Below are 27,468 nucleotides of genomic sequence, written 5' to 3'. Positions count from 1 at the left end.
CGGGGGCGACGTCGGAGGTGGCCGGAGGCGGCGACGCTAACCCTAGGAGAATGACATAAATAGAAATTAAACAATAATAAATTAGTTGTCAAATATTTTTAAATAAACAACATAAATTACTTAATAAATATGGTTGAGGAACTTAAATAAACGACATATGATGGCACTCTTATCTCATGTATGGTGGACACTCCCTCATCGATTTTTCGACCATCGATGATGGTCGCTACTCCTACTTACCCTAGTGCATAACAAATATCTAGCACAAGGAGAAGAAGGAGAAGCGACCCCCACGACAACAGTCAGCATTCTTCTTCTCTCATATATGGTGGACACTCCCTCACCGATTTTTCGACCGTCGATGATGGTCGCTACTCCTACTTCCCCTAGTGCATAACAAATATCTAGCACAAGGATAGGAAGGATAAGCGACCCCCACGACAACAGTCGGCATTCTTCTTCTCTCATATATGGTGGACACTTCCTCACCGATTTTTTGATCATCGATGATGGTCGTTACTCCTACTTCCCCTAGTGCATAACAAATATCTAGCACAAGGAGAAGAAGGAAAACGACCCCCACGACAACAGTTGACATTCTTCTTCTCTCATATATGGTGGACACTCCCTCACCGATTAAACTATTTATAGTAAACACTTACTAAATAAACTATTTCTAATAAACTTACTACATTATACTTATATTGAAATATAAGGTAGCACAAGGAAATAAACGAAGAAATATGACATGTTCATTCTAGCAACTATCCTAAATCAAAATGTTGCATATCAACTAAACCCTAGAAACTATCCTAAATCAAAATGTTGCATATCAACTAAACCCTAAAATTATACTACAAACTATTAACTAAATCAGAATGCATGTTGCATATCAACAAGAAAATAGGAACTAGCCTACTAAATCAAAATGTAGCAGGGAGGAGGGGTTGTGGATGAAGGACGGAGGAGGGAGAAGGAGGGGCGACTGAAGGAGGGAGGAGGAAGGAGGACGGAGGAGGAAGGCGGAGCGAGAAGGGGCCGGCCGACGGCGAATGTAGGAGTGGAGGGAGGACGGAGGAGGAAGGCGGAGCGAGGAGGGGCCGGCCGACGGCGAATGTAGGAGTGGAGGGAGGACGGAGGAGGTGAGGCAGGGAGGAGGGAGGAGGGGGAGGTGACGACAGCAGAGGGAGGATGGGGATTACCGAGTCCAGTGAGGAGGGGGGTGAAGGCGGCAGAGGGAGGAGGGATAGGCGACGGCGGCGGTGAGCGGCACCGGGCTGAGATGGAGCGACAGTGTGAGGAAGAGAGAGGGAGTGCACGTACGGGGTGGATAAGGTGGGCATAGCAGCATCGTGGGTTGGTGCCCAGCGCTACAGCTAAGTAGACTAGCAGCAACGCTGGTTTAGGATGTGCGTTGCTACTATACCTAGCCTCTCGTGAATGGTGTGGCAGGTATAGTAGTAGCGCGTTTTATAGGAGACACGCTACTGCTATGAGTTTATTAGTAGCGTTTGTTTTGTACACGCGCTACTGCTAAGTAGCAGCAGCGCGTCCTTCTAGAAAGCGCTACTGGTAAGCTTCTGTGTATAAGGTTTTCCCTAGTAGTGTGCTATCTATGCTATTACTACTAAAGCTACAACCTAGCAATGTAGTAAACGCATCTGCAAACACAAAAGTTACTTCAAAGACAACCCTTTGGCTCCTGTCGGTTTCCGTAGCATCGACGTGCAAGTCGATATTAACTATTACAACATGATCATCTCATACATCCAATATATCACATCATGTCTTTGGCCATATCACATCACAAGCATACCCTGCAAAAGCAAGTTAGACGTCCTCTAATTTGTTGTTGCATGTTTTACGTGGCTGCTATGGGTATCTAGTATGATCGCATCTTACTTACGCAAAAACCACAACGGAGATGTGCAAATTGCTATTTAACCTCTCTCCAAGGACCGCCTCGGTCAAATCCAATTCAACTAAAGTTGAAGAGACCGACACCACCAGTCATCTTTATGCAACAAGTTGCATGTTGGTCGATGAAACTAGTCTCTCGTAAGCGTACGAGTAATGTCCGTCCGAGACGCTTTAATCCAACAATACCGCCGAATTGAGAAAAGACTAAGGAGGGCAGCAAATCGAACGTCAACACCCACAAAAACTTCTGTGTTCTACTCGAGATAACATCTACGCATGAACCTGGCTCTCATAGCACCGTTGGGGAACGTTGCATGGGAAACAAAAAATTTCCTACGCACACGAAGACCTATCATGGTGATGTTCATCTACGAAAGGGAGATCATATCCACATACCCTTGTAGATTTCTTAGTGGGAAGCGTTAAGAAACGTAGTTGATGTAGTGGTACAACTTCGTGATTCAAATCACCGTCATCCCACGATCCGTCCCATGATCCGTTCTGATCTAGCGCCGAACGGACGACACCTCCGCGTTCAGCACACGTACAGCTCGATGACGATCTCGGCCTTCTTGATCCAGCAAGAGAGACGAAGAAGTAGATGAGTTCTCCGACAGCGTGATGGCACGCCGGTGGTGGTGACGATCTACTCCTGCAGCGCTCCGCCCGAGCTCCGCAAAAATCCGATCTAAAGGAAGAACTACGTGGTATAGGTTTGAGTTGCACGTGGCAAAGTTGTTTCTCAATAGCCCTAAAACCACCAATATATATAGGAGGAGGGGAAGGGCTAGCCTTGGGGCTCAAGGGAATCCCAAGGGCTCCGGCCAAGGAGGAGGAGGTGGACTCCCACCCCAATTCGGTTTGGGGGAAGGAGTCCACTCCTTCCTTCCCACCTCCATCTTTCCTTGTTTTTTCTTTTCCTTTGGTATTTTCTTCTTGTGGCGCCATAGCCCTCTTGGGATGGCCTCACCAGCCCACTAAGGGCTAGTGCGCCACCCTAGGGTTACTAGGCTCACTCCCGGGTGAGTGGGCCCCTCCCGATGAATACCCGGAACCCATTCGTCACTCCCGGTACACTACCTGTAATGCTCGAAAACTTTCCGATGACCAAATAAAACCATCCTATATATCAATCTTCATTTACGGACCATTCCGGAAACCCTCGTGATGTCCGTGATCTCATCTGGGACTCCGAACAACCTTCGGTCACATATAACTCAACTATACTAAAACATCATCGAACCTTAAGTGTGCAGACCCTGCGGGTTCGAGAACTATGTAGACATGACCCGAGACACTCCTCGGTCAATATCCAATAGCGGGACCTGGATGTCCATATTGGATCCTACATATTCTACGAAGATCTTATCGGTTGAACCTCTGTGCCAAGGATTCATATAATCCCGTATAACATTCCCTTTGTCCTTCGGTATGTTACTTGCCCGAAATTTGATCGTCGGTATCCCTATACCTATTTCAATCTCATTAGCGGCAATTCTCTTTACTTGTTCCGTAATACAAGATCTCATGACTTACACTTGAGTCACATTACTTGCAAGGCTTGTATGTGATGTTGTATTACCGAGTGGGCCCCGAGATACCTCTCCATCACACAGAGTGACAAATCCGAGTCTTGATCCATGCTAACTCAACGAACACCTTTGGAGATACCTGTAGAGCACCTTTATAGTCACCCAGTAACATTGTGACGTTTGATACACACAAGGTATTCCTCCGGTGTCAGTGAGTTACATGATCTCATGGTCATAGGAATGAATACTTGACACGCAAAAAGCAATAGCAACAAAATGAGACGATCATATGCTATTTTTATAATTTGGGTCTTGTCCATCACATGATTCTCCTAATGATGTGATCTCCTTATCAAGTGACAACACTTGTCTATGGTCAGGAAACCTTGACCATCTTTGATCAACGAGCTAGTCAACTAGAGGCTTACTAGGGACATTGTTTTGTCTATGTATCCACACGTGTATTTGTGTTTCCAATCAATACAATTATAGCATGGATAATAAATGATTATCATGAACAAAGAAATATAATAATAACTAATTTATTATTGCCTCTAGGGCATATTTCCAACAGATATGACACCGTATGAACTATGGTTTGGAGAAACCTAAGTTGTCGTTTCTTAAAGTTTGGGGTTGTGATGCTTATGTCAAAAGGCTTTAGCCTGATAAGCTCGAACCCAAAGCGCATAATTGCATCTTCATACCCGAAGGAATCGGTTGGGTATACCTCCTATCTCAGATCCAAAAGCAAAGTGTTTGTTGATGAAAACATGTCCTTTCTTGAGAAAGAGTTTCTCTCAAAAAAGTTGAGTGGGAGGATGGTGGAACTTGATGAGGTTGTCGAACCGTCACTTCAAACAGAGTGTAGTAGGGCGCAGGAAGTTGTTCTTGTTGCGCCTACACCAGTTGAAGTGGAAGTTGATGATGGTGATCATGAAGCTTCAGATCAAGTTACTACCAAACCTCATAGGTCTACAAGGACACGTACTCCTCTAGAGTGGTATGTTGATCCTATCTTGGAGGTCATGTTGTGGACAGCAATGAATCTACAAGCTATGGAGAAGCGATGGTGGGCCCGGATTTCGACAAATGGCTGGAGGCCATGAAATCCGAGATAGGAACGATGTATGAAAACAAAGTGTTGACTTTGGAAGAACTACTTGATGGTCATAAGGCTATTAAGTACAGATGGATCTTTAAAAGGAAGACGAATGATGATGGTAAACGTTACCATTTCGAAAGCTCGACTTCTCGCAAAGAGGTTTCTCACAAGTTCAAGGAGTTGACTACGATGAGACTTTCTCACCCGTAGCGATGCTAAAAGTCTGTTGGAATTATGTTAGCAGTTGCTGCATTTTTTGATTGCGGAATTTGGTAGATGGATGTCAATACATTGTTTCCTTGACGGTTTCCTTGAGGAAGGTTGTATGTGATACAACAAGAAGGTTTTGTCATTCCTAAGGATGCTAACAAGTATGCAATCTCCAACGTTCTTTTTATGGACTGGAGCAAGCATCTCGGAGTTGGAATATACACTTTGATGTGATGATCAAAGCTTTTGGGTTTATACAAAGTTTATGAGAAACTTGTATTTCCAAGAAAGTGAGTGGGAGCACTATAGAATTTCTGATAAGTATATGTAGTTGACATATTGTTGATCGGAAATGATGTAGGATTTCTGGAAAGCATATAGGGTTGTTTGAAAGGAGCTTTTCAAAGGAAAACCTGGATTAAGCTACTTGAACATTGAGCATCTAGATCTATAGCGATAGACCAAGATGCTTGATAAAACTTTCAATGAATACATACCTTGAAAAGATTTTGAATGAATTCAAAATGGATCAGTCAAAGACTCAAAGCTCGACCAAGGGCAGAAGAGAGAGAAAATACGAAGGTCGTCCCCTATGCCATTAGCCGTAGGCTCTATAGTATACCATGATGTGTACAACACCTGATGTGTGCCTTGGCATGAATGTGTCAAGGGTACAAGAGTGATCCAAGAATGGATCACTAGACAGAGGTCAAAATTATCCTTAGTAATTTAAGGACTAAGGAAATGTTTCTCGATAATGTAGGTGATAAAAGAGTTCATCGTAAAGGGTTACGTCGATGCAAGCTTTGACACCAATACAGATGACTCTGAGTAGCAGACAGGATTCGTATAATGGAGCAGTCCTTTGGAATAGTTCCAAATAGAGCATATTAGACGCTTCTATAGTATCACATAGAGATTTTTAAAGCACACGCGGATATGAAAAGTTCACACCCGTTGACTAAAAACCTCTCTCACAAGCAAATTGTAGAACTTATTGGTTGTGAATCACATAGTGATGTGAACTGGATTATTGACTCTAGTGCAAGTGGGAGACTGTTGGAAATATGCCCTAGAGGCAATAATAAATAATTTATTATTATATTTCCGTGTTCATGATAATCGTTTATTATCCATGCTAGAATTGTATTGATTGGAAACTAAAATACATGTGTGGATACATAGACAACACACTGTCCCTAGTAAGCCTCTAGTGGACTAGCTCGTTGATCAAAGATGGTCAAGGTTTCCTGACCATGGACATGAGTTGTCATTTGATAACGGGATCACATCATTAGGAGAATGATGTGATGGGCAAGACCCAAACTATGAACGTAGCATATGATCGTATCAGTTTATTGCTACTATTCTCTACATGTCAAGTATCTGTTTCTATGACCATGAGATCATGCAACTACCGGGCACCGGAGGAATGCCTTGTGTGTATCAAACATCACAACGTAACTGGGCGACTATAAAGGTGATCTACATGTATCTCCGAAGGTGTCTGTTGGGTTGGCGTGGATCGAGACTGGGATTTGTCACTCCGTGTGACGGAGAGGTGTCTATAGGGCCCACTCGGTAATACAACATCACAATGAGCTTGCAAGCAATGTGACTAAGGAGTTAGTCATAGTATCTTGTATTATGAAATGAGTAAATAGACTTGACGGTAACGAGATTGAACTAGGTATGGACATACCGACGATCGAATCTCGGGCAAGTAACATACCGAAGGACAAAAGGAACAACATATGGGATTGATTAAATTCTTGACATCGTGGTTCGACCGATGAAGATCTCCGTAGAATATGTAGAAACCAATATGGGCATCTAGGTCCTGCTATTGGTTATTGACCAGAGAGTGTCTCGGTCATGTCTGCATAGTTCTCGAACCCGTAGGGTCTGCACGCTTAAGGTTCAGTGATGTTTCGGTATAGTTGAGTTATGTATGTTGGTGACCAAAGGTTGTTCGGAGTCCTGAATGAGATCCCAGACGTTACGAGGAGCTCCAGAATGGTCCGGAGGTAAATATTGATATATGGGAAGTTCCACGTTGGTCACCGGAAAAAGCTCGGGCGTCACCGGTAGCGTATCAGGGGTGTTGGAAGCGTTTCGGGGTCCACCGGAAGGGGCCACATGGGCTGTGAGGAATGCGCACCAGCCCCTCGTGGGTTGGGCGCACCTCCCCACCCGAGGCCCATGCGGCTGGGTTGGTGGGAAGCCAACCCTAAAAGGGGTGCTACCCTAACTTGGGGGGCCAAACCACCCCTAGGGCAGCCGCCCCATCTCCACTTGCCCCCCTAGTGTGGGAACCCTAGGGTGCAGCCCCTCTCCCCTTACCCCTATATATATAGGGGGAGAGAGGGCTGCAACCAACGAATGCCACGGCGCAACCCTGTCTCTCCCATAGATTAGTTTTCTCCACTTAGATCGGTTCTGGTTTTGCTTGGGGAAGCCCTGTCGGAACAGCTCCACCAACACCATTGCCATGTTGTCATGCTCGCAGAGAACTCATATGCTTTTCCACCCTCTCTCTTGCTGGATCAAGGAGGTGGAGATCGTCATCGAGCTATACGTATGCTGAACGCGGAGGTGCCGCCCGTTCGACACTAGATTTGGACGGATCATGATTGGACCGCAAAGACGTTCGACTACATCAACCGCGTTATATACGCTTCTGCTTAACCATCTATAAGGGTATGTAGATTCACTCCCCTTGTCGTAGATGTTAGTCTCCATAGATTGATCTTGGTGAACGTAGGAAAATTTTGTTTCCCATGCGACGTTCCCCATCACATATTACCTCCTGTTGTCGTGGGATGTGTTGGCTTGGGATGACTGCCCTGAACCCTCTCGACATATTCAGACGGAAGTGGTTATGTTCGGTTCAAATAGAATTGGGCAAAAAATGTGAGTACCCAGCAGTGGTCATAAACAATGCCTAAATCACGAATGTAGATTCATTACCTCTTGGCAAGGGACATGTTCGAAGTAGCCCCTATGGATGCTCCGCGTTTAGAGGCCCCGCTGTTGTTTGGCACGGGTTTGGCAGACACCATACTAGTAGGTGTTCGGTGCGTGTAGCAACGACCTTTTGGGGTGGGAGTTGGTGCTGCAGGGGATGGGCGCCCTTTTCAGGAAGAAGCCTTCCTTTTACCCCCAATCGAGGAAGGAGGTATCCTAGGGTAGTCAGCTATAAGAGCAACCTCAGTGCCGTCAAAGCTCACCTCGAAGAAGTCCCCGTCTTCAAATGTGATCGACGTATCAGGGTTGCCTTGAAATCCTGGATCATCGTTCCGGGCATAATTCTCCAGTTGGGGAGGAGGGCACTTAACTTTCTCTATCCAACGCCTCCATTCCTATGTGAAAAGTATCAAGGGTTCAACTAGCCAAAATCACTATAAAAATCCGAATTAGGAAAATAGGGCTATACTCACCCGTTCGGTGGGAGTATGGTTTGAGTAGCCTTCCTTGGTGCTCGTACTGATGAAGTCTTCCTTTCTCCTTTGAAGAGGTCGGCTAATATAGCACCCATTGCTGCCTGGTTGGCCGGACCTTTTCATTTGTACTGAGTGGCATCACTTGAGCCATTATATTGACATAGAGGATGAGATATTTGTTGAAGAGGATGTACACATCAGTTTATGGCCGCGACCATCACATCAATAATAGTAAGCTTGAAGTGTGCCAACAGTCTCACCTTGGCAACCAACTATCTCACTTCTGAGATGCCCTCATGGGAAGAACTCTTTGGGCACAAGTTGAACCGCTTATTTACAGGAGCGGTTGAGAATTTGGGTAGACCCCTCCGAACAGGATCAAATAGAGGAATATCCTTAATATAGAACCATTCTGAGGTCCACTCTTCGGATGCTTCCTTTGGTGTCCGTACCGGATATCCAGTCCCTGCTATGATCCATACTTTGGCTCCGCCTACTTCACGAATTGTCCCTCCTTGAGTTCGGGGACACGACAGAAAAACTTCCTCCACAGATCAAAATGGGCTTCACAACCTAGAAACATCTCACAAAGGGCAACAAAACCCGAGATGTGAAGAATGGATCCAGGGGTGAGGTGGTTGAGTTGAATCCCGTAAAACTCTAATAAACCCCTTAAAAGGGGGTGAATAGGGAATCCCAAACCTCGTAAGAGGAAGAGAACGAAACATACCCTCTCCTCCTTGCGGGGAGTAGGGAATTTCTCTGCGAAAGCTTCACCATTTACGAAAGTTAACCCAGAATAGGAAAGGCGCCACATATGAGCAAGGGAGATATCCTTGTGCCTCTTGTTCGCGCAGACGAAGACGTGAGACATAATATCTTTCCTAGTTGCCTGGGAGAGGGCCATGAGGGTGCGAGGAGGAGCTTGGAGCACTTGCCATGTCTCTGACTTTCTCGTGTTTTTCTCGACGGTTGGGGGATAAGATGTGCTACTAGAAGCGCGTGTGGCTTATGTAATAAGTAGATTTCCCCATTATGCATGAAGGAGTTTTTGTGAAAAGATTATTGGAACCTCCCATCTCTTATATGCCATGGGAATCGAGGGTATGATTAACCTTGTCAAAGAAACATTAATCTTGTGGGTCATGCAACGTTTCGGCAATCAAGAATGTGACGCAAGCCGAACTGGAGTTAGCCAAACATGACATATGAGAGGAACTCGCCCCGCAAGCCGAAGACTTTGAACGCGTGAAGATTATAGATCAAGATTGTGACATTGGAGCCCAGTTCGGGGGCTACCGAGGGAGTACGAGAATAATGGGTCCTTGGGACGCTTACCTATTTTTGCGGGCCGGACTCTTGGGCCGTCTGGTAATCATCACTGGAATTCAACTAGAAGACAACATTGTTTGCAAGAGGGACTCTTTCAAAGACTTGTCGTGCACCCCACAACCACTTGGTAATCGACATATTTTCTCTCCGTGAAACTGACATTATGTAAACCCTAGTACCCCTAGTATCTATATAAACCAGAGGGTTTAGTTCGTAGGACAAGTTAAGATCAATACTCCTAGGGTTTAGACCACAACATATGATCTCGGGGTAGATCAACTCTATACTTGGTACTCCGTCATCAATATAAACAAGAGCATGACATAGGGTTCTACCTCCATCAAGAGAGCCCGAACCTGGGTAAACATTGTCTCGTGTTACCCATCGATCCAAGGTCCACAGTTCGGGACCCCCTACCCGAGATCTGCCGATTCTGACGTCGACAGCGGGAGGGAGTGGGGGTTGTGTTTTCGCGGGTCGAGGGAGGGGGGAAATTTACCACGCCCCTCATTTTTTTTGAAGGGTCGGGAGCATTTAAGGTGTCTGTTCGAGCCACTTTTTTCGTGCAAAACTGTAATTGACGGTTATTTTGCAGTTCAGCGCGATATAAGGGGTTTGCTAGTAGACCCCTTAAAAGTGGGCAAACCCCTAAAAAATGACGCTTTCAGTTCCGTGGTGTCAAAAACACCCCGAGTAGAGCCCACAAAAGTGATCAAACTCGTAATTTTTTCAAGCCCATGAGAATCCACCCCCACGACCCTTTATTTATAGATTTGGATGTAATAGTGAAGGTGTCCTAAAAACCGGTCAACGCTACACGACAATGGAATTCTGTCGTGCGCACACGGGCTCCAGTGACCTTCCGTCATGGAACTCACCAGAAACTCGAGCAACTACGGAGGAACTAGCTACGACGATGGAGCTAGCCAGCTCATGGATCCATTCGAGCGACGCGGGAGCTAGCCACGACGACGCGGGAGCTAGCTAGCCCCTGGATCGATTCGAGCGACGTGAGATCTAGCTACGATGACGCAGGAGCTAGCTAGCCCCTGGATCGATTCAAATGATAGAGCTGAATTGATTCGAGCAAGTACGGCGACGTGGGTAGCTAGCTAGCTAGCTCAGCTACATCGACATACGATTCGTGTGAGCCGTCCTGGAGTCGGCGGCTTCATATTTAGCTGCTTCGTGCACTCTCTGCCGGCTTCGTAGGAGCGAGCTAGCTGACCATGCACACATGTGAAAGGAAGAATAATACATGAAAAAAAATTAAGCGAATGTTCAGTTTGAGGGGTCTGTTCGGTTGCAGCTCAAACCGATCCTTGAAAGTGTTTTATGCGAACTGAAAATCACATTTTCAATTCCCCGATTTAAGGGGCATGCTAAAGATGCTCTAATCTTCTAGCATGGTACCTGCCCTTAGTTGGTGCTGCTAACCTACCCATCTCGGTCTTTCACAATGGCACACCGAAAATTCTTGTTCGGATACGACCTCAAGGTTAAAAACTACACTAGCGACCCCACTTGTCCGTTTTCTCTAACTCCCTATGAGAGGCAATCTCGCGGGCGGTTCCTGCCTTCTCGCCGGCGACGGTGTTGGCTCCACTTCCCTCTGCTTGACGCTCTGACAATAGCGGGAGGGTGGGGGAGCCCGGTCCGCCCGGTTTGTAGATAGGCTTATAATAGGTATGTCGGGTGTCTACGCTCCGTCGGTGCCAACGTCATCATCGCGAATAAAATTTTCCAGGCCACCTACTCGACGACGTTCTTCCGCGACGTCAAGGAGCCATGGATTTGTGTTCGGGCGAGTTCCTCAGGACGTCAGTGTAGATCTTGCTGAGGTTCTTGTTTCTTCGGCTTCGTCCGCGTTACGTCGGCTACGTCTCTAGTGTCGTCGTGGATCCCAAAGTTTGTGTCTTGGAGTTGACCGCCATTGCAATGTCGGTCTTGTCCAAGGGATAGTCCACATGAAGATTTGGGGGTGGAAGATGGTTGCCGATTTTGAAGTTTTTCGACGGTTCTATTAGTTGAGACCTTCAAGACCGCGATCCAAGATGTGTGAAGTATTTCTTCGACCGACGATCCACATCGACATGTGCGTTGCCACTTGTGATGACGTCGGTTCAGAGGTTCATAACACAGTTTGGCTATTATGGCACTATCTTGGATCTTGGCAAGTTGGAGGCCTATGTTTCTCTCCTTCGACAAACGCTTCGGCGTCGATGATGGCTAGATTCTTTGGCGATGGTGATGTAAATTTTCTTGTGTGCTGTCTCTCTGCACTGTTTCAGAGAGAATCCATATATGTTGTATGTTGCTATTTTTATGAATAAATATATGGTTTCTCCTGAAAAAATTGAACACTACAGGAAACGAGGTACAAACTTCAGGAATGTGGAGCTTTTTTTTAGGATTCAAATGTGGAGCTTGGAGGATACGACCTCAATCTCCACTATTAAAGGGGGATTTGCCGTCTTCGTGATGGTTCGACCTGGATCACCTCCCCCATCGCTAGCTATCCTGCCACCATGTCTTCCAACCAATTTTTTTAACCCTTCAAAAACCAGGCGGCGGTTTAATAAAAAACCAGGTGGTGCACGGTCTCAACCCTCACCGAGGATGCTTTCCAACCCACTTTTTGGTCACAATCGCCCACGACGCTCGCTCATCTGGGCAGCCCACGCCGCCGCCCAGGTTCCCACATCCACCACCACTTCCCGCAGGACCGCCGCCGGAGGGCCGACCGCCAAAGCCGTACCGTGCCCACATGGAAGGTGGCGTCGGGGCATTCTCATTCCACTCCCCCATGCTAGATCCTTCTCCCCTCCACCCGCTGAAATCCCTATCCAATGTCAGGACACCACCAGATCCACCCTCCAATGCCACCTCCCTCGTCTCCGGCGACGATGTTTGCCCCCTCCCTGACGGATCCGCAGCGAAGGTGCCCCAGTATCTCCCCCGTGCGCTTGGCCTGGAATGCCCAGATGCAATCTGGAGAAGCTCCTTCCCCACCCCCGCTTCCTTCGGCTGTTATGTTCGCCAGTCCGCGTGGCTACGAGCTCGGTCTGTTCCCCCCTGGCCGCCTCTTCCCACGACATCGCGAAGGTGTTCCGTAGTGAGAAAAAGCTCTATGAGGCGGCAACAGTCTGCCATGGCTGATACGAGGGCATGGTATGTGGATGGATTTTGGGGGATCTAGCTGCTGACTGGTTCATCGACTAACTAAAACGGATTATAGTTTCTCTCTGATTTGTGTTGTCATTGGCAGGATCAAATTGGCAGCGACAAAGCACCAGGTGCCCCCTTCATAGCTGGTAAGGATTTCATGATGGTGACTGTATTGTGTATTCCCTTTCTCGTGTTACATTATTACTATATGGTTTTGATCTCAAAACTATTCTGAGTATTACTTTCAAACACGACTGATGTATAGATTGAGCATGTGTTTTTACCTGAAAACAGTAAGGCATGACCCTACTATAATTTTTAATTTATCATCAAGAAAACAAAACAAATAAGGAAATGAGAATAAACTAGAATCTACATTGGGTGATTGACTTAATGTTAGCAGAAAAATAACTTTTAGTGTCATGATTTCATCCGTGTACAAAATGTGCTACCTGCCATGCTATCTATTCCACACCTATACCGCCCTACACCGCTAAAGATGACGAGGCAGGGAAGTTAAGTTTCCTTTGTTTGAAAAAATACTACTGTGATAGGAGAAATATTCTTGTGTGTTATACTATGTTTACTGTGTCTTGGTGATGAGGCAGGGAAGACGCGGAAGGCAAGTTTCCTCTGTTAGGAGATATACTACTACCAATGCACATTCTCAACCACATCAAAGAAGAAGATGGTGGCCACACATCTGGAACACACCAGAGAAGAAACCTACGACATGGATGGGAGGGCACTAGAGTCGTACTAACCACGACCACGACGCGGAACAAGACGACAACCCGGGAGCTGCATGCTCACACCAGGGTCGATGGATGGTCGCCACTTTTTGACCACCATGGCCACGAGCCCATACCACACCCGTGGATCATGTTGGCAACATACAGGGCCAAGCTGGTTCCTATACAAAGGAAAATGGAACAGACGGGTGCATATTTTCTTGTCACGCTGAATTAAGTTTTCTTCATTTGCATAAAGTTTAGCTTGGAATTACATACTCAGACTCTTCAGCTGGTTCATGCATAATAATAAAGCAGAAGGACGTAGAGATATTCATGTGAGCATTTCTGCTCTTCGGAAGCTTGAGTACATGCTAATTGTATGTTGTTCTCACTATGCATATCTAACATAGTTTTCATTTGTACTGAAAATGATCTATCTATATATTTTTGTATACATAATATATTGTGTGTATTTACAACATTTTTGATATACTAATGTATGGATGTAACAAAATCTACAGGAAAGTCAGAACCCGGTGGTGGTCACAAACTCTTGCTACGTGGAGACTGTCAGCCAACCTGGTGCCTGAGGCAAAAATAATGGTCAAAGACAGGAAAGAAAGTGGAGGCTCTCAAGCCTTGTTTTTAGGGCAAAGTTTGTTCATCAACTACTCAAATCTGTGAAGTCTTCCATGAACATGTCCTGCTTGAGATAACCTCACAATAGTTGGTCATACTTCTCGTGGTTCATGCATTGGTCACAATGGTTATGCGCAAAGAATCTTGACGGGGGAAAGTTTCTACTCACATACGAAGTTTCGTGAAGTAATGATTTCGGTGTTTGTTTGGGCGGAAATAAAATAAAATTACAACTTCTATATGGAATCAATTTTGTTTCTTTCACATAGAAGGCTGGAAGTTTTTTTCTAAGACTTTTCACATGCGTATAACACAAGGACATAAAAATGGTATTCTCATATTGTCTTATCACTTCATATTTTCATCATCACTATATGCATTGTTTGATCACTATATATTTTCTTTCTCCCGTGGCCTCTGTAAGTTGTCCACCCCACTCTTCAGGTCCATGAGTAAAGTGTGACGGTCTCCAATATGGCACCACCCTCCTCCAGCGTCGCGAAGCTCAAGTTCTCTGGCAACGTCCTCCACAGTCCTCCACACGGATCTCTCATCCAGCAATACTGTAGGTCACGGTTCTCCTTCTTTTTTTCTTCTGCCTGTCATGGGATTGTGCTGAAGGCTTCACTTTTTCTATTCGTCATGGGAATGTACTTGAAGGATATTGATTACGGCTTCTAAAGTTCTGCAATACTTCTTATTGCAAGGAAGACGAATTCCTTAAGAAACTAGAAGACATCCAGTTATTGTTTATGCATGCTAATTGTTGTTCAATTTCAGATAATGGTTGAGCCATCACGAGCGGGTTGATCAGCCTCGCAACTCGTGTCCATCGACGTTGTTGACTCCTCCATTTGCAATCGGTGCTTCCACCGATCTAATATTTTTTTTGCATCGTGTACATGATATGTAAAGCCCATGTAAAAGACGATTGTAGCTCGGGGAACACTACCACTTTTGAACTGTCACTCTTCTATTCTATGTTTACACTTCCTTTGATCAACAAAATATGCCTAAGGGCAGCTTCAAATGTATTTAGGCATGTACGCCATGGCACGGGTGAACTGACATGTATCGCCACACACATGCAATGACAACGAGTGTGTGTTTTTTCCTCTGCCACTTACTTTGTAAGTTGACTCTATAGCTTGAAACCTATCCTCACCTTTTTCCCTCTTCTCCATAGTGATTTGCTACAGATCAATGGTTTTCACTGGTTTGGATTGTATGGCTATATATTCATCGGCTTTTCATGCCTACCAATATTTTTGTGCTATTTAAAATAACAGTTCATTGTTAAAATATCTTTTACTGAACTTTACAACTTAACTCATTTGCAAACATTAACTGTTGCAGAATTCTTGCGCTAGAGATTATGTTGCCATGGAGATTGGAGAATTCTTATCACTATACTTGTTACTAGCATGTACCATATTGCAATTTAGAAATATAACTAAGGTACTCCATGAAAAAATTTCTAGCTTTATTTTTCTTCTATATTGTTCTGGGTCACATAATGCATATCAAGAGCACTCAGACCAAGTTGTTTTGGGCCATCTTCGCCTATTTTCCATACTGACCATGCATGCATGGCATAGTGCATACTATATACACACAGTTTCAGTCTGATTTTGCTATTAAATCCGCTTGATCTTTGATGACATTTATATATCCTTCATAATATTTAATAAGTTTGCATAATATGGAATGCTTTCACATCTATTTTTTCATAGCATGTTGCTTCTCATAAGATTGTTTCCTTTCTAATGAAATAATGGTAAGTAAGGGGACTCCTTTTGTGAAACAACATTTGAAGGTAGATAATGTATGGAGATGCATCCTATGGCAATGTCATAGGAATGAAAAGGGCTTGATGTCCCCGCTAGCATAGGTTGTCGCGGTGATGAGCTTGACTGTATACATCATCATCCTGATGGGTGAGAAGCAGGCGCACACGGCGCTAGCATTGCTCGTGAATTTCGATGAACATGGGCAAGAAATTTGACGCTTTCGGGTACGTCAACAACAAGGCGATGATGTTTACATGCGATGTTGATTCGTCTGTCACAACAGACCACTAGAGGAAATGCAAACAGAATGACATGAGTGTCTGCATTCGATCTTCCATGGTGAAATACTACTCCTGATGCATTGCTTTCTCAATCACAAACTTTTCCTTCTTTTTCTGTGCATTTTGCTTTGTTTTAGCCTTTTAGGTGAATAACTAAAGAATAGAAAAACTTTATATTGGATTTGCACTGAACCTATTCTGTTTGTACTATTTCATATAGATCTACAAATTTTTTGTATCTTTTTTTTCTTCTGATTTTCGGCTTGCCCAAATGATAGGGATGACAGAGACAAATCACCGGTGTTTGACAATACATAAGATGATGTCGAGCAAGTGATCGACAACCTTCCTTAACCGGTCACTTCTCTTATTCTAATCATGCAATAAAAAGGCTGAAATTGCAGTGACATGGATGATGTCGTTTTGTTGGTAGTGCAAAAGGCAGGAAACAAATGTGTTAGAGAATATTTGACAATGGTTGGTGCTCCTTGCTACCACTTTCTTGCATAGCCTAGGCAAAATTAAGGGATAATCCTTTTGTTCTTGTTTATTAATGCTCTTATCAAATATACTTAAAAGTGTTGATTAAGCAATAACATACATTTGCATAAATGAGTTGCTGGTTCCCTGAGGTTTTATCCTTCAAAATATGAGAAGTTGATATAACTGATCTTAAATGCCTAAATTAACTAGAAGGAACACTAAGATTATGTCTATGCACATATAATATAATTTGTCCTTCTATTTATAGAACATGATGGCAGACAAAAGCTTAATTATTTGAGCACCATATTAAATTTGGATGAAATACTTAATTTAAAATACATCATAATCATGTTTCACTCGACATAAAAAATTATACAATAATACAATTCGTTGTCGAGCAAAATAATAATGATGTTCTATTCAATATAAAATGACAATATAATTATCTATCGACGCATCAATAATTTTTTTGAATACTTTTGTAGTTGTTGTTTTATCCGGTAGCAACGTAAGGGCAGTTAAGTAGTTAAGGTTTAAATCTCGACACTCATGCTGCGAACGGCTGGATCGACCGACCGATGCAGAGCATCGTTCTGTTCAAAACCCGCCACGAGCGCGATTCGAGAAACGTCATGAGTATCACGTCCCCCGTCCGTTCCCGAAATACCCCGTAATCCATCCCGTTTCCGTTCCACGAGTCCACCCCTGTCCCCTGCTCCCGTCTTCCCTTCGATTCGAACTCCCCTCTGACCTCTCCCACACCGCGACTCAAATCTAGGGTTGCTTCGCTCGCTCTCCTCCGCTCCGCCCCGCCCCGCCCCGCCCCGCCCATGGCCGACCCACCGCCCCCGGACGCGCAGCCGGAGCAACCCCCCGCCACCGAGAAGTCCCCGGCGGCGCCTTTGACGCCCGAACCCGAGGATGCGGCGGAGCAGGAGGTGGAGTCAGAGGTAGACGAGGAGTACGTGAGCGACCCCGACGACGCTCTCCCGGAGATGCGTCGCCGGGAGGCCAGCGACGACGAGGGGTCCGAGGAGGGTAGGCGGCCTCCGATGGCGCGGATCGACCCCGACCACGACAACGACGGTCAAGGTGCCCCGGAGGATTACGAGGGTGAAGTGGAGGAAGACGAGGACGAGGAATACTACGATGATTTGTTGGATGATGAGGAGGTGGGCGAGGGGCTCGAGGAGGAGTATGATGGCCGCATGGTGCCGCCCAAGGAGGTCGCCGCCGGCCAGGGGGAGGAGGGCGAGAAGCCTGGGGAGGAGGGAGCGGAGGCGGAGGCGGAGGCTGAGGCTGACGGGGAAGAGAAGAAGGAGCAGGAGCCATTCGCGGTGCCCACCTCCGGCGCCTTTTACATGCATGATGACCGCTTCCAGGAGGACGGCCGGGGCCGACGCAGGTGTGCCTTTCTATAAACTATACCTTCCCTCTGCAGCTCATAGTTTCTGGATAACTTGAAATTATTCGAGGCTAGTATTACTATGCCTAACTTAATTAATTCGAGGCAAACTAAAATTTACAGAATGAGGCTTAGGTGCGAACGCTAGGTGAAGCAGGGCTGGGTTCGTATCTTCTGTAGTTTGTTGAAAATAAAGTACTCCATCAGCGTGAATATTTCACGAAAATCAGACTTAATGTTTGGCGAAAGAGGAAGCTCCAGTACCTATAGATCAAGGATATAGATTATTATCTGCATCCATCTCGTGACTTTTTTAGTTAATTTAAATTGTTCGTATTTTAATTTGGTTTCTTAAGATGGTGTTATGGTAGTAGAGATTATGACTGGTAAATGGAGTGTTAGATAAGTATTCCCAACCTTTACTAATTAGTGGTTCAAATGATGACAGTGTTTTCTTGACTTCAAATTGTGCGTCAAGGGGTTGTTGTTAAGCTTGCCTTAGGCATCACAATATGTCGGATATAGGTTTTAATAAAATTATATTTCTAGTGCAACTATGTTTGGAGGCATGCAATGTTGGAAAACCTTGTATCTATCAGAATCGATATGTTTCCTCGACATGGTTAGGCATATACACGTCCCAACTCTTTCTGTCAAAATTATGCCTACATTGTTGGTCTGCAAATAGCTTGCAGTGTAAAGATAACTGGATATAGTCAGCTATGTGTCATTGCATGCTTCCAGCTTCCTGGGGAAATATAGTGTTGCATTTGCGGCTGCAAGCTGGTCTCTTGGTAAGAAGGGTCAACATATGAACTTGTTGGTTATTGTCATAGTTTTGGCTGGGTTTTTGCAGTTTATGTTTAGTCAATTTACTTATATTTGCAGGTTTTGTTAGAATGCCACTGTTTGGAATATTGGATAATGCGGACTGTAATTATTGCTTAGGCTCTGTTTGGAACCATAATAGATTATGAAGATAGATTATATAATCTGGTTTATAAAAATAATCTAGGTGGACATGTTTGGAGGCCAGATTATATAAACTGTAATACAGGTTTTACATTGCATAATGACCTGTCTGTCCTCTGTTTTTTTTTTTTGAAAAAAGAGAAGGGTGGCGGTGGTAGGAATGTAATTATCTCCAACTTTATAAGGGTAATGGGTCATTAGCAATCCATAATCTGATTTTATCTGGTATATAGAGTAGATTATGAGTTTTTAATAATCTATCCATCTAGTTTTTATAATCTACACCATAAGCTGTCCTGTTTGGAGACATAATAGATTATAAAAACTGGATTATATAATCTGGGTGGTTCCAAACAGGGCCTTAGTCTTGTCCCAGACATATGCTGATATTTTTGTTATAAACTAGGCGAATGCTTGGTGGGAGGAAGTTATGGGATGCTAAAGACGATCAGGCTTGGGTGCATGACAGATTCGAGGAGATGAGCGTGCATGAGGAGCGCTACGAAGTAATTACTCATTACCTTTGAATTTGATGTGCATTTTTTTTGTTGCTATATTGAGGTTAATTCTCTGCATTGTAGGATAAGCGAATGTCAAGAGGCCGTTTTAGAGGTCGTGGTAATGGAGGTAGAACTAGAGGCACTGCCCGTGGATCTTCCAGAGGAGTGAGGTATAACAGTTATCACGAAGATTGCGACAACCAAAATCATGGTGAAAACCAGAACCGGCCCCAAAGGGTTGTCCGCGGGAGAGGACCCAGACGTTATGACACGATTGTAAAGAACAACCGAGATGTTACCGGGTTCCAACGTAAACAGTAAGTGACAATATCTTGGGACATTTGGATTCATATAGATCTGGTCGATACCGCTTGTTCAGTACAAAGTAATGTTTCCCTCACATAATTTTCTTGTCATCACTTATTCAGAACAACAAGATCTCATCAACCGGCCGCTCATTCTGCAGCGGCCAGAGAGCCTGGCCAAATTTCAAATGCACATTCGGAAACAGTTCCTGCTAAAAAGAATGTTGTCAATTCAAGCTTAAATTCTGCGTCACCACCATTTTATCCCTCTGGCGCGTCAAACCACGTGGGAGCTCAAAGAAGGGACATACAACCAGGAGGTTCAAATAAGGTTCATCCATCTTCCATGAAGATGGATGACAACATGAAGCTACAATCTGGTCCAGTAGTTAGAGGGAAAGGAACGACGGACTATGGTGGACGAGATAGGTTTCAGGCTGAGGGTCCTGTTAGACCATCTCCTGCAAGAACTGCAGGAGGATCATCATACTCATCAGGGTTTTCATCATCATCAATCAATTCTGGTCAATCCCCTAATAACAGAGCTCAAGGGGGAAATGCAAGCATTGGGGTTCCGTCACATAATCGCCCCACGCCATCATTTCAACAAACTTCTAGGGTTTCTACGCAACAGCAAAACCACACCTCAATTATGCACCAGAAGTCAGGCCAAGCACCTACTCAAGCTGCAATGAGAATCCCAGCTCAGCAGTTGAGCCATCGGACATGCAATGCTTCACCAAGTGCTCAGCACCTACCTGCTAGATCAACTGAAAGTGGCGAGAATGGCTCATATCCTAGTTCAAATCAATCCAAGACATCTGACGTGGAAAAACCCAACAAAGAAACTGGACGAGGCTCCTTCATGTATGGTGGAGCCCAGGTTATTGGTGCTGCTGGTCTTGCCCAGGGCGAGCAAAATTTTCCTGGCACTCCAGCTCTCCTGCCAGGTTTGCTTTCTTAACCATCCAACTTTCTTGTTTTCTGGTGATAATTTGATGAGTAAAATGTACCCGTGGTCCTGAAATTATGTGAGGTGTGTCAGCTTGGTCCTATAACTATGAAAATGCACATCTGGGTATGGTTCATCGCAGGTCCTATCTAGGCCCGAGTTACCCGTGTGGTACATTCACTGGTGCCATGTCAGCTTTGGTTTGCAAAAAAATACTCTAGTAAACTATATCTTCTAGTTTTGTTGTCCCCAACATCCCCGTTCCTCTTCAAGTTAAAAGCAAACACCTATGCTGTCAGGAGTCGGCATGGTCGTTCAATGGGAAGTTCTCTGATGGGCCATTCCCATGGCCGGGCCATCACGCCTGACGCCATGCAGAGTCAAGTAAAAACAGTGCAGAGCTCACAACCACTTCTCTTCTCTCTGCTCAATTTGGTGGCATCTTTGCCAGTTTCTTCTCACAGTACAAAACCCCATTCCTTCCATCATCCTCCATACACAGGCGCATACAACCGACAAACAATAGCCAACAGCTTCTGCAAGAAACAATGATAAACGTCATGGAGAGAAGCCCCCGTGAGTCCTCGTTCTCATTCTCCCCGAGGCACTTGAAGTAGCCAGTTCTCAGTAAGATAGCAGACATGGTGCCACTAGTATTGCTGTTTAGGTGGAAGGCTTCGTCAAGATTGACTCGGAGGACGAGAATGAGGCGTGTCCATGGCTTTCTCCTCCACCTGTCTGTTCTTACACTCGGAGGACTTCATGTTTCCTGCTGAAGCATCATTGCCATGTCGCGCCTGCATATGTCACTGGCTACGGCAATCTCCGGCCAGCACCTGCAGGTTGGCCTCCGCACGCAGCTCACTGGCAACCTGTATGGACACTGATGCCCCCATGCCCACCTTGCCTTCCAGGTTGACCCGTACGCGCGCTTAGCGCTACTGCTGCGCGAATGGTCTTGGGTCTCGTGTGCATTGCACTCGAGTGCCAGTGCTCCATGGGTGCCTCTGCATGCCCCTGCAGTGGGCATAAAACTGTTGGGAGGAGATGGTGTGGCGCACATACTGTAACAGCATGAGCTGCTTGGTACATTGTGCGACACGAGTGTGGGGCTGCAGACTAATGGGTGCTGCACACGTGGGAGCCCGTGTCCATGTGGGTGGAATCATACCATCGTCACGCGGCGGTGGCGAAGGCGAAATCATGTGCATGCGCGCGCAAAGCGGCCCGTCCGAGAACTTCCAGCTAAACAACACTGCACACGTGGGAGCCCATGTCCATGTGGGTGGAATCATACCATCGTCATGCAGCGGTGGCGAAGGCAACGTCATGTGCATGCATGCGCAAAGCAACCCGTCAAAGAACTTCCAGCTAAACAAGGCAACCCCCGCCGACTTACGCGCTGGATGGGGAGGTTAGGCACAAGGAAATAAAAAGATATACTCTTCTAGGTCTTTTTTACTCCCTCCGTTCCTAAATAATTGTAGTTGGAGAGAACTAGACTAGTTCTCTCCCCAACTACAATTATAGTCTAGTTCTCTCCCCAACTACAATTATTTAGGAACGGAGGGAGTACAAAATAGAGCTTTCGTGGCATCAGTTAATGCTCCATGCTGGCAGGGTCAGACCTGCATACGACCTATGGTGAACCTCAGCTGGCATGCATTTTTATAGTTAATAGGACCCAGCTGACACATGACAAATACTTTTAGGTCCTCTTATAATTTAGTTTTTCTTCTAATCTAATCACTTGGGCCACCCATTTCTTATTTATCCTTAATGCAGTGATGCAATTTGGCGGCCAGCATCCAGGTGGGCTTGGAGTTCCTACTGTTGGTATGGCCCTCCCTGGCTATGTGGCTCAGCAGCAGCTGGGAATGGGAAATAACGAAATGGCGTGGTATATTTCATTGTGTCTTACTATGTTCGTCGTTCTGTCTGTTAGATTTTCATCACTTTCTATGAAATGATATTTATTGCGGTTGTACTTGATATAGTTATGCAAGGAGTTTACAAGACAGTAAATGGATTAAGAACAACGTAATTTGCACTGAATCATGTGAATGCATGTATCTTGTTGTTTCTCACTTTTGACTACATCTTGCTTATGTCCTTAAACTATGACTTCAAGGGTTGATGTGTTGCTGAAAGTTAGTTTTTTAGTTTCTCATACATGAAGATGATAAGAACGGGATATTTGATAGCTGAAATTGTTTCAAAATGTTTGTACATTGCGCTCATATGTTCTTCCTTTTTGTATTGTTTAAGCTCTTATTGGTCTCTTCTCATTTTTTGTGTGTTGCCCCCCTGGATTCTTGAGACTAGTTCTTCTATATTAGCAGAGAACCACCTTTTATAATATTTTTATGTGTTTTTTGCTCTCTTATCTTACAACACTTTTGAAATGATGGCAATAGGTTGCCACTATTGGCTGGTGCAGCTGGGGCTTTTGGAGGATCATATCCACCTTACATTACCCTTGATCCAAGCTTTTACTCTAGGTCTTCAGGACAGACGTCATCGTCAGTAACATCCAGGTAATATTAGTGTTGATTAATTAAGACATTGTTCACCTTTTGAACCAGCCACTGTCACAATGAGCTGATACTACTTCTTAGCTGTGTAAACATGTAATCTGCTTTACTTGGGGTGTTCATAATATTTTCTCTGCCCTTGTTCCAACCTGACAATATATCATATTTCACTATTTATCTGTTGCTTCATTCATGAAGGTTTCTTCCAAGCATAAAGGGCATTAATATTTTTTTTCTTTTATTAATACAGGGAAGGTAACGTTAACCATGGGGCTAAATCTCCTCCTCAAAAGGGTAAGTTGTGAGCTCCCTTGTTATACCATATACTGCTTAAAAACTCTTAGCATGTGCTACAGTTTATAAGTTGTTTCATTTATCTATAATTTGTGATTCAGATATTGTGACTGAAGAGCATGATCAGCGCCAGAACAAGCATAGGAGGTATGATATTCTCTGTCATTATTTTGACTCGGAAAATGTTATTTTTGTAGACTATTATGTCCGTTCCAAAGTAATTGAAGTTCTAGAATTGTCCTTAGTCAAACTCTCAAGTTTGATCAAGTCTATATATAGAAATGTATCAACATCTACAAAACCAAATTTATTTCATTAGATTCGTTATGAAATACCCCCCCCCCCTTCCATAATTTAGTGTGTAAAGGTTTTTGGAAAAGTCAAACTTTGACCAAGTTTATAGAGAAAACTATTTATATCTACAATAACAATTACTCCCTCCGTCCAAAAAATTCTTGTCTTACATTTATCTAGATATGAATGTATCTACTCATGTTTTACTATTTAGGTACATCCATTTCTAGACAAACCTAAGACAAGAATTTTGGGACGGAGGGAGTATATAAAACGTGAAACTACATCTTATGATGAATCTACGATATAGGTTTGGCATTCTAGATGTAAATGTTTTTCTCTACAAAATTGGCAAAAGTTTGCGAGGATTGACTTCTCAAAAAATCTACATTATGGACCGGAGGGAGTATATATTTGATATTGTACTCCCTCCGTCCCATAATATAAGAGCGTTTTTGACAGTACACTAGTGTAAAAAAAGCTCTTATATTATGGGCCGGAGAGATAGATCTTTGTGGATTTTCTATAAACTTGGTGAAACTTAAAAACGTTTGACTTAGGAAAATAGTAGAACTTCAATTATTTTGAAATGGGGGGAGTATTTTTTGGACAAGAGCTGTGAGCTTATTCATGTCCTCCTGTACCGCAGATACTCAGAGATGAACTTCAGTCAGTGAAGCACCTGAGGTGAATTCCATCTGAATAAGCTGCTTACGGTCAGTTGCACACTACTATTTTTCTGATATTCCTTCTCTGCTCTGCAAGCTCACTGTGACATGCGTTCATGCTTATGCAGGCCCTGTTTTAGGCCCTCTGTGATCTCTGGTTATGATCTGAGCACTTTGGGTGGCTTGCTGTCCTAAATTATATTAGGTACTGGCATTTTTTGGTTCTTTAACTTTCAAAGTTAAATGTGTTTTAAGCGACTTGGAGGTTGGATACCTGAGTTAACTGTGATTTATGTTGTGGCAGGTCTTATAGATGCCTCTGCTCGTGCTGTAGTTATCTGATGGGGGTCGCTTCGCAGCAGAGCAGGGGTTGCATTTGTTGCTTGAGTTGTGGTAAGCCTGTTTTTCAAGAGCAGCACTTGAGAAATGCACTATAGAGTTTTGCTGAGAAGGCAACTAATTGCGCATTATAAAATTTTAGGTGTTGCTTGGTCGAAATGTCTAATTCTTTGGTGGCATCTGAAGATGTGAGCCGTTGTTGAAGAGAGGTTTGAATAATGAGTTAATGACGCGTGTTGATTGATAAAGAAAGGCAAGAAGGGCTTTTAGTAGATTTTGTTAGTGACTCAAGTTTATGTCGGTCTGAGTCTGATGTACCTGTCTATCCCACAAAAGTGGTATTGGTAAGAACTAGTGGCTTTGTTGCTGCAGTTTGTATCTTTTGGAGTGTAGGAATGTGGGTGAGATTTGTCAATTTTGCGCTTGATGAGTGTGCCCGTGGTACTTTGATTTGATATGTGATCACATTACTAAGTTAACGGCAGTGTTGTCTCAGTCTACCAAGTCACTCAACTGCTCGCCTAAACGTTTAGTTGGACGGATAGATCTGCCAGCGACTTGCTACGGATCTTTTCTTCTTGGTTGGTGGTTGATCTTCTCGTATGCCTACTATTGCTTGCATGATGCATATGATACGCCTGCACTACCTCTATATATGTGGGTGGCATTCATATCCCAGTAGACATAGACCACATGGCTTCAACGATGGGTTTGAAGAAAGCTCTGCGTTGGCTGCCGCGTTCCTCTGCGAGCCGCCAGCTGGAGGAAGACGAAGACAACAACGAGAGGAATGGGCTTCTGAGGAGCCACAGGGATCAGACTCGGGTTGTGCCCGTGACGGATCTCCATGTCGATGAGCAACCCAAGGCGTCGGCGGCAGCTGCTGCTCATGTGGAGCCCAAGGTGAGCTAGCGTGTGATTCCCGAAACACAATTATCTCGAGATGTGGCCGTAACTTTGTGGCACCTGTTGTTTCCCTTGCATTGGCATGGCATGGCGCAGACTGTGGCCCTGAAGGTGTCGATGCACTGCCATGGCTGTGCGAGGAAGGTCGAGAAGCAGATCTCCAAGCTCCACGGTAGGCGATCAAGTGCACTACTCCACTTGTTTGTGGTGATTCACATACTATGAGAGTATGACTTGTCTCTTGTTGTGCAGGAGTTGTGTCCATCAGAATAGACCTGGGGATGAAGACGGTGACCGTGGTTGGCAACGTTACCCCCATGGAAGTCCTGGAAACCGTCTCCAAGGTGATCAAGTACGCGCACATTCTGCCGCCACCCTAGCGATGCTCTTTCCCGGTCCACTGTGTGGTGATCGCATTTTTTTTTGATGAAAACGATGAGCACATCCCTCTCCCCCCATCCTCTTCTTATAACGCTCAATCTGTATCCCGAAAACAGAAAAATCCCCCCCATCCTCTTCTTATAACGCTCAATCTGTATCCCGAAAACAGAAAAATCATAAAATAGATTGTCATTTGAGGAGCCACCCGTGTCCTCGGCTCCTTGCAACTCGATCGCCTCATCAATCCAAATATTCTTGGACAACGCTAGAGAGCTGCGCCGCACCTCCGTCTTGTCCTGTTAATCACCCATTACATATCTCGCATGCGTGCAATGATATCATTATGTATAATGAAAACTGCTACATGCATGCAATGATGTCACCAAGATTTCTTTTGATTTTGAAATTTAAAAAGTTTTATCTACAAAACCGTTAATTCAATCGATGATCCGCTTTCACTATTGACTTTCTTTCGACGAGTTCTTCGAAACTAGATCCCATGTCGACATGTTTCGTCTACTATTTTTTTCATCCATACTTGCCACATTTTTTGACCCCACTTGTTATATTATTAACCACTTACTTGCCTGAAAAAAATAACTTAATTGACACTTTTAATGTTTTTTCGTATAAAACCATGTAACACTTTTCATTATACATGATATAAAAGCATTGTCATAGGTTGTGTTTGTCAATTTAAATATGCAAACTTGTCATATTTATATACAACTTTGCAAAAAAAAAAAACTATTTTGTGTGTTTGTTAGTTTAACTATATCGAGTTATCATATTTATAAACGATGATCAAAAAAGATTTTTTGTGGTCACCGATTTTAAATATGTTGAGTTGTCATATTTTTACGCGTAATCGCCTAAAGAAATTGTTTGTGCTTGTCATTTTGATTATGTCTAGATGTCATATTTATACGCAGTTTTTAAAAAATTTGGCGATTAAGTTATTTTTTATCAGACAAGTAAGTACAGCAAATGTGGTAAGTACGAGAAAAAAATATTGTCAAAACATATCGACATGGGATCTAGTTTTGAAGATTTCATCGAAACAAAGTCAATGGCGAAAACGAATCATCGATCGAATTAACGGTTTAAGAGATAATTTTTTTTGAATTCCGATCATTTAAAACGAATCTCATGACATCATTGCATGCATGCATGCATGAGAAGAAAGGATGCAAGCTGCTGCACGGAATGTCCATCATGCGGCGCTTCTAAATAGAATTTCCCAATATTCTTTGTGGTGGAACCGACCTCAACTTGTCA

General features: G+C 44.2%; 2 protein-coding genes and 1 pseudogene across 2 annotated transcripts; all 3 read left to right on the top strand.

Annotated features, from left to right (window-relative positions):
• Positions 1–17,305: 17,305 nt before the first annotated feature.
• On the top strand, positions 17,306–25,398 carry LOC123443820 (protein MLN51 homolog). Its single transcript, XM_045120348.1, has 12 exons — positions 17,306–18,045; positions 19,424–19,523; positions 19,599–19,834; positions 19,946–20,772; positions 22,560–22,674; positions 23,192–23,311; positions 23,559–23,602; positions 23,704–23,749; positions 24,546–24,612; positions 24,693–24,769; positions 24,869–24,957; positions 25,046–25,398. Exons 1-9 carry the CDS (start codon positions 17,471–17,473, stop codon positions 24,571–24,573), a joined length of 2,091 nt encoding a protein of 696 aa, XP_044976283.1. The 5' UTR covers positions 17,306–17,470; the 3' UTR covers positions 24,574–24,612; positions 24,693–24,769; positions 24,869–24,957; positions 25,046–25,398.
• Positions 20,788–22,553, top strand: LOC123443822 (annotated as a pseudogene).
• A 102-nt stretch (positions 25,399–25,500) lies between the features above and the next one.
• On the top strand, positions 25,501–26,417 carry LOC123443823 (protein SODIUM POTASSIUM ROOT DEFECTIVE 3-like). Its single transcript, XM_045120349.1, has 3 exons — positions 25,501–25,806; positions 25,906–25,981; positions 26,062–26,417. Exons 1-3 carry the CDS (start codon positions 25,597–25,599, stop codon positions 26,187–26,189), a joined length of 414 nt encoding a protein of 137 aa, XP_044976284.1. The 5' UTR covers positions 25,501–25,596; the 3' UTR covers positions 26,190–26,417.
• Positions 26,418–27,468: the final 1,051 nt, after the last annotated feature.

Source organism: Hordeum vulgare, chromosome 3H, assembly GCF_904849725.1.
Source record: "Hordeum vulgare subsp. vulgare chromosome 3H, MorexV3_pseudomolecules_assembly, whole genome shotgun sequence".
In the NCBI taxonomy this organism is placed as follows: Eukaryota; Viridiplantae; Streptophyta; class Magnoliopsida; order Poales; family Poaceae; genus Hordeum; species Hordeum vulgare.
Note: the sequence above shows the minus strand (reverse complement) of the source record. Positions and strands in the feature narration are given on the sequence as shown.

Excerpts from the sequence above, each read along its gene's own strand:
- LOC123443820 (XM_045120348.1), top strand. The coding sequence starts at position 17,471 with ATGGCCGACCCACCGCCCCCGGACGCGCAGCCGGAGCAACCCCCCGCC. Across the intron at positions 19,524-19,598 it reads TGCATGAGGAGCGCTACGAA|GATAAGCGAATGTCAAGAGG; the intron begins GTAATTACTCAT and ends TCTGCATTGTAG. Across the intron at positions 23,312-23,558 it reads TCATCGTCAGTAACATCCAG|GGAAGGTAACGTTAACCATG; the intron begins GTAATATTAGTG and ends TTATTAATACAG.
- LOC123443823 (XM_045120349.1), top strand. The coding sequence starts at position 25,597 with ATGGCTTCAACGATGGGTTTGAAGAAAGCTCTGCGTTGGCTGCCGCGT. Across the intron at positions 25,807-25,905 it reads CTGCTCATGTGGAGCCCAAG|ACTGTGGCCCTGAAGGTGTC; the intron begins GTGAGCTAGCGT and ends GGCATGGCGCAG. Across the intron at positions 25,982-26,061 it reads GCAGATCTCCAAGCTCCACG|GAGTTGTGTCCATCAGAATA; the intron begins GTAGGCGATCAA and ends CTTGTTGTGCAG.